The 7,359-nt window shown below is 56.0% G+C and overlaps 1 protein-coding gene across 1 annotated transcript; it reads right to left on the reverse strand.

Moving 5' to 3' along the window:
- Positions 1-3,545: 3,545 nt before the first annotated feature.
- On the reverse strand, positions 3,546-4,573 carry NATD1 (N-acetyltransferase domain containing 1; the record flags this gene model as incomplete). The annotated part of the gene is made up of 2 exons (XM_010165100.1): positions 3,546-3,662; positions 4,455-4,573. Coding segments are annotated over 2 exons (236 nt in total), but the record flags the coding sequence as incomplete, so codon positions are not given.
- Positions 4,574-7,359: the final 2,786 nt, after the last annotated feature.

The raw sequence follows: 7,359 nt of genomic DNA on the forward strand, positions 1-7,359 counted from the left end.
GAAAAAAAGGTTGTTTACATTTCTGTAGAAAATGAACACATGGCAACAAGGCAACAAAAATGATACCTTGGACAGACTGGAGAGCAGAGCTGTTTGACAGGACCTGTGACACAGGCTCTCTGCAGAAGTGACCCAGCCCAGTGGTGACAGAGCTGGGGATGCTGGAGGTTGCCTGGTCCCACAGGCATCTCCTGCCTCCCACCAAGCGCAGCACAGTGACCCACCGCGGGTCTGTTAAGCCACACTTTTTATTGTATTGTATTCCATGCAATATGTTTATGTTTTATAGTATGACAGAGGGAAGGATAAAGATAAATGTTAGACATAAACAAAAGCAGAAAGGTCATTTGTAACAGGTCCTGAGAAGGAAAGGCACATTGTAACCACCAAATTCAACAGAATGGAAACCTTGGACAGAGGAAGACAAGGCTGGAAAGTGGATGAGGGATGGGGGAAGTTTCAAGTTGGGTGATGTGGAAGCAGGTTTGACAACAATCTGCATCTCCCCACCCACCAAAGTCTGTAGTTCAAATGGATTTGGGGACCTCGCTATTCAACCAAACCACTTCCACACTCCTGTTGCTGGAGAGAGTCCAGGATCCCCAACTCCTCCAGGCTTAGTCAGCACCAAGGGGCAGCGCAGGACTCAAAGCTCCATCCTGCAGAGATGAGCTGGGAAAGGGTGGCTAGTGGAGGGGCGAGAGGAAGGGCTGCCCAACACTGAGGGACCCCGAACCATCTCCCACCCAGCAGTGCCAGTCACAGGAGCACCGTGGACCGCAGCATCGCTGGTGACCCGTGGGTATTGCTATTTGCCAACAAAGACCACGGGGAAGGGAAGGCCAGGGTGGAGGAGGGGTACAGCAGTGAAACGGTTGGCACAGACACTGGCACACATCTCCGTCAGGTCAGACACCAGAGGGATTGTAGCACCTTGAAGGGAAGCAGCAGCAAAACCGTGTGCGGTGGTGCCTGATTTAAGGCAGCGATCGCCACTTGTGATCCAGCGCTGGGAAGCAAGAGTTTCCTGCCAGAGCAGCATGAAGGGCTCCAGGGCCAGGTTTGGATGCTGGGACCTGCCAGTGCAGTGACCACAGCACAGCCTCCAGCGAGCTGGTCTCGTGCAGCAGACACAACAGGCTACTTCTGGGAACTGTCACACCGTGGAAACGAGCACAGAACCAGGGCAGAGACTTGCAGCGCTGGCCTCACGCTATTGCTCCCACAAGGCAACCAGGCACACGCCTCTTCCAAGCACCCAGCCCCGCTGTGACAAAGATACGACGGTGTCTCATGTTCTTGGCTTGCAGGAGAGGAGACGGTTCAGCTTCACCTTGGGATCAAGAGCAGGGACAGTTCTGTCATCACTTGGCTGTAACAGAGCCAGCCTCACTCCTGTAACTAGATGTTAAAGTGTGTTTTGCAAGTTAAAGGATAAACATTTAGCAGCCCAGATTTCTTCTCGAGCCTCTTCTCTTTAGTTCATTACCTGTGACCCTTTCCCAGTCCCTCTAAGCCATCCTGAAGGTTGCAGCCAGGCTGAAATAGGCAGCAAGAGGACAAAAACAGGAGGCAGTGGCCTGGCTGAGCCTGATGCCTCACCTGAGCAGCACGAGCCAGAGATGGGCCTGCCACCAGGCACAGGTCCCTCCCCAGGCAGGTGATGGACATGGGCAGCCTGCGGCATGGCAGAGCAGGGATGGAGTTTGGGAGGTTTTACTCAAGCCTGTGGGCAGAGGGCTACGTTATGTCAGCAGTGGGCAGCCCATGAGCACAGGCAGGTGGCAGGGCTTCACCTCAAGCTGGTGGCCAGAAGGAACAGCTCAGGACCTCTCTGGCTGGGGTCAGGCACAGGGTCTCCATCTCCAGCCAACTCAAGCAGGAGAGAAGGTTGTAGGAGTTTTTGCCTTTGCTGCCATGAACTTTGCACTGGGCTCTGGGAGAGGGCTGAGCTGGGGCTTCATTCAGTCCGTGGCATAGACTGTAAACTTTAGTCCCTGCTGAGAGATAAGCTGGGTCTAGATTTGGCCTCCAGGTGAAAGGCTTTTTAGCTGGTTCTGCCTGGCTGCAGCGCCCAGCAGCTGCACAGGGCTGGCACGCCAGCAGCACCATCTCCCACACTGCAGCCCAGCCCTGGGACACTGCAAAGTCCCAAGAGCTCAGGGAAGACACTCTGGGGTGTAGCTCAGGCCCTGGAAAGTCTGGACAAGCCAGAGCCAGGCAGTGCCCTGCTGTCACGGTGTTACCTCTACATCCAACTGTGGCAATGCTGAGCTGTGCTACGAGGCCATCATCTGTGGAGGTAACAGCGTGACATGAGGGTGTTGCTCCGGCTGCCTGAGGACCCCCCAATACTGCCAGCACCCTGGGCTTGGAGCTGCGAGGAGGCCAGTGAGCAGACAGGTAATGCCCTGAGCCAGAGCTGCTTTCCAAAGGCTGTCAGGAGAAGTGAGCAGCATCCAGGCAGGGGCAGGCGGCTCTAGCATCAAGCCCTGGAGATGTGTCAGGACCAGATCCCACAGGCTTTACACCCATTGCTCTCAGGATGCAATGATGGCTCCAGCCTTACAATCTGGGGTGCAGAGCTGGAGCTGAGGGAGATGGGGGAGCCTTCCTCCTCAGCTACAAGAAACCATTCTGGTGCCTTCAAAAGCATGAGATGTCCCTTCATTGCTTAGGCCAGAGCTGGCCATCGGGGCCATTGCTCTTCTCCTGAGCAGGCTGTGTCCACACCAGCATGGCCAACACCAACAGCAGGGAGCAGAGACAGGAATGACGGCCCAGGACCCCGCAGGGATGTCACACCAGGGTTATGTATAGAGGGCTGGGCAGGAGCTGGCATCTCCAGGGAGCAGCGCCTGCGACTCAGCTGCCTTTCTTCCTCTGCACGCTCACGCTGTGTATGCTCTGCTGCAGTGGAAGCTCGCTCCTCACAAGGCTCTTGTCTCCAAGCTCGAAGGTGTCACTGTCCCCGTATCTCCACAGCTGGTGCAGCAAAGCCCCCGAGGCACCACCATGGCCCATGTGTTCTCACCTGTGCCTCACATGGGCTTGGACAAAGCTTGGTGCCCAGCAGATGCTGCAGGGGATGAACCTGCCACAGGGCTGGGGCTCCTCCAGCACTTCCCTCTGTCCCACAAGGCTTAATCCACAGCATCTCTCCCAGCTGCCAGGAGAAAAGAGGGGCTGGTACCCCACAGCCACCCCTAACCAACATCCCCCAGCAAGTTCACAACTGTCGCCAAGCAGAGGGGAGAGGATGAGGCACAGAGCAAGTCATCCCCTGATCTTGTGATGGAGTTTGGTAGAAAAATCATCCTCTTCCACCCCCTGGCTTGGAAAGAAGAGCACCGGGGGGCACCGTGCCCAGCCATGCTCACACATGGGCAGAGAGGAGGAGGTCGTGCCCACACTCATGCACCACATGGATGCGCTTAAAAAAACGGGAATTGTGAGTGTGGAAAGGGGTTTCCTGAGACCGCAGAGAAGCAAAGGCCGCGTTGAACAGTCAGGGACAGGCGTGCTGGTGTCAGAGCTGTCCTGCCTTAAGGCTGCAAGTGTTCCAGGTACTGCGGCAGCGGGTTCTCCTTGACGTATTTCTGAATGTACCAGCACGTCAGGTGAGCTTTCAGATCCTCCTCCACCACAAAGTCCAGGGCTGCCTGCAATCAACCAGAGAGGACAGATGGGTTACAACCAGCGCTCCCAGCCTATGCTCTCCTCTGAAACCTCCCAGGGGAAGCAGCAGGTTGATATCATGTACCCCCTGTGCAAGACAGCTGAGGGGGAGAGCATGGCCATGCTGTCACAGCCACCACAGGGTCCCCAGTTTAACCAGAGGTGTGCAGGGACCTCCCATGATGATGCCAACTCACAGGTCCTGCAGGAACAGCCTCTCCTGGAGATCAAGATCCCTCTTCCTCTACTGAGTGAGGCTGAAGGTGGCCAACAGCTCATGAAGGGAGAGGAAGGACCGGTCAGCAGAAAGTCCATTTCCCTGAAAAACGGCTGCTCTCACATCCTCTCTAAACCATCCTCAGCTCTCCCTGCACATCTCTGGGCCTCAAAAGCAGGACCCAAGGCAGGAAAAGGGCTCACAAGGGTCTTGAAGCTGTGAGATGAGGGTGTCCAGCCCTCAGGAGAGGTGCTGAACCAACCCCTGCAAGGTGGGCATAAGGGCTGTTCACTGCAAGGAGGAAAGGGCTGAGCCTGGGCGAGCAGCTGGCCACACTGGCACCCACCCAACCCTTCTCACCACCAAAACCAGGAATATCTGACCGTGGATTTCCATCTGCCCCACCAGCCACTCCGATTTCCCACCAGAACAGGGATGGTTTCCAAGGGGCACACATGCAATTCCAGTGCAATGGGGCCTGGCTTCAGCCAGGGTCTCTATCCACAGCTGGGACAGGGGCAGGTTCTGCCCAGGGGAGAAGGGGTGGCAGGGGCTGTACCTTCGCGAGGTGCTTGGCTATTCCTCTCCCTCGATAGGCGTCTGGTACTTCTGTGTGCTGCAAGTCCACGATCCGCTTCCCCACGTATTCATAGAGTAGCACTGCCTTGTCGTGGCAACCTGGGGGATGCAAGAGAGGGGTGAGGCTCAGGACACCCCCAGGCTTCCAGCCCACCATCGGATGGAGCCGTTCACTGGGGAGCCTGCAGCAGGGACAGGCAGCTTTGGGCTGCCTACAACAGCCCTCGCACGGCTCCTCACACCCATGAGAACGGTTGTGGTGCTGGGTGGTCTCATGTCAGAAAGTCTCAGTGGAGATTTTGCTTTTGGTGACATTTAGACTTGCCTCTTGGCCCCCTCAAGGTGTGAACAGAGGTGGATCTGCTTGGCTTTCCTAAGTCCCTGGACCAGGGGCAAGTTTTCTACCCAGAGTCAAGGGGCGATGTGCCAACACAACAAGTTTATGGTAGGAAAACAGCTGACAGGGAGGGGCAAGATGTGTTGATGAGAAGAGGAGAGAGCAATAAGAGGAGGAGGAAGAACAGGACAAAGCTGACCCAGGTAACGGCCAATTCCTTTCTCTCTACAAGTACAAGAGGTTTTTTTTGTCATGGCACATAAAACAGGGCAAGACTTCTTGGCCTGGTGTTGCAGGATTTGGACAGACACATTTTGGGGAAGATGCTGGGAGAGATGAATCCTACAAACACCCAGGAAAGCACACAGGGGTGTGCAAGGGGGTTTGTGCAAACACATTTACATGCACACACACACAGAGGCTTCCTGTTGCGACACCCTGACCTTTCTCACAGCAGTTCAGTTACAGGAAAAAAGAAGTTTCAGCACACATGTAAATCAGAGGAGAGCTAGTAACACCCCTCTGGTTTCATCTGCAGAACCTGAGCTCTGTCTTCAACAGAAAAGCAAACATTTCATTTCTAGAGGGTTTCTGTGTATAAAAGTGAGTTTCAGAAATGTAAGCTTGCACGGGGACTGGAGGTGCTAAAAAGCCCTGGTCAACAAAGGAGAAACAAGCTGGGATCTGAAGGGATTTCAGTGTTGCAAAACACCATCCCACCTGGATTCTCCACTGTTAGGCTGTGCGCTCATGGCAGCCCTACCTCTGCAGTGAGACTGGCTCATGGCACAGGTCCTGCAGGAACAGGAGATCTCTCTCTTCTGGAGATCAAGATTCCTCTTCCTCTACTGAGTGAAGCTGAAGGTGGCCAACAGCTCATGGAGGGAGGGGAAGGACCGGTTGGAGGAAAGCCTGTTTCCTTGAAAAACAGCTGCTCTGCACATCCTCTCCACACCATCCTCAGCATGGCTCAGAACCTCTGGGAACAGCAGGGTGAAGCAGGCTGTACCCCCAAACTAGCACCATTCCTGGGCTCTCCATGAGCAGCTCCAGGCATAACCCTCGTTTTCCCACCAAAAGGCCTCCCCAGGGCAGGAGAGAGGAGCAGAGGCACCTCACTGCAATACAGTGCTGAAGAAACCAGCCTTGCTGCTACCTGGTACGTTGGGCATGGGGTTTGCTCCCAGCAAAGGGAACGAAAGCAAAACTGGGGGAGCTGGAAGCAGCATTGACCCCTCATAGGAGCAGCCCAGCTCAAAGAGATGGGGCATGAGCAGAAACCACACCAAAACATGGCATAAAAGGGACACCACAAGCTGGCTTCCCACCTGTCTGTCTCGTCCCCTTAGACTTTGGGGCAGGGATTTTATCAGCCGGCACAGACAGAGCTTGGCAAAACAGGCTCAGGTCTTGGCCAGCCCGAGCAGTGCTCCAGGAGCCTGATCATGATGTTTGACTCGCAGACACTCCCCTGTGCAGCACCTTGGCTTCAAGGCCACGGTGAGCGAGGAAGTCTGAGTCAATGCAAATCAGCACAGCAAGAAAGAGGAGCAAGAGGACTGCGCGATGGAAACGGCATCAAGGGCAGTGCAGCTGGTCCCCAGCCATCCCTCCCTTGGATCACAGGGTGCATGGGTAACAAAAAGCTTTTCTGGGAGGTGGGCAAGGGACCAGGTCTAAACTTGTTCTCCATGGAGGGTTTCCACTGGCACAGAGCATCCTCACAAGCAGGGCAGGCTGCGTTGGGCAGCAGAGGAGGTCCCTGTGCCACAGGCTCAGACATACCACCAGACACGAGTCCCCAGGCCGGGTGGCTTGTGAGTCTTGGGGAAGCAAGCAGCAAGCCTGGCCCCAGCCCTGAGCTGAGAAAGGGACATGGCAGGCATCTGGGGAGATGCAGGCACCTCGCTCCAGCCCAACCTTCACTGACCCCCTGTCCCAGGGCACATACAGTGCCTGCCTGGCGAGGGGATGCTGCAGCACTGGCAGCACAGGAGGACCCGTCCCTTCTCCCTGTCCCTCTGCACCAGCCCCAGCCCACAACACACCATTGTGTGCCCAGGACTCGGGCAGAGCAGGGACCTGTCGAGGGCTGGCTGCCTGCAGGCCAACTTCTGTGCTCAGCTGCCGGCCTTTGGAAGCAGCCCCTGAGCTCCAGGCTCCTTCGGACACCACTGCAAAGCCATTCCCCGAAAACAAAGGGGAAGAGAACAGACACCAGCCCCATTTCCCACTCCCAGACCCAGGAAAGCTCAGAGGCAGACAACCGCTCAGCTCTTCTGGCTGCTGAGCCAAAAAGCATCTGGTGAAAGCTGTGCATGGGGTAAGTCGAGAGGACGAGATGTCCTGAGGAACGTGTGCATCCCAGGCTGGGGCTCGCTGCACGCCGAGGGCTGGCCTTGCTCCCCAGGGAGCTACTGACACGTTACTACGGAGAGAAAACACAACAGAGCACAACAGGCTGAGCCGAGCAGAGACGGCACAACCGTCACCGAGGGGCCTCGGTTGCAGGAGCAGCAGCGGGGAGGACACTCTGGTTTGAAGCAGT

The sequence above is a fragment of the Antrostomus carolinensis genome, unplaced genomic scaffold (assembly GCF_000700745.2).
Source record: "Antrostomus carolinensis isolate BGI_N321 unplaced genomic scaffold, ASM70074v2 scaffold30173, whole genome shotgun sequence".
Classification (NCBI taxonomy): Eukaryota; Metazoa; Chordata; class Aves; order Caprimulgiformes; family Caprimulgidae; genus Antrostomus; species Antrostomus carolinensis.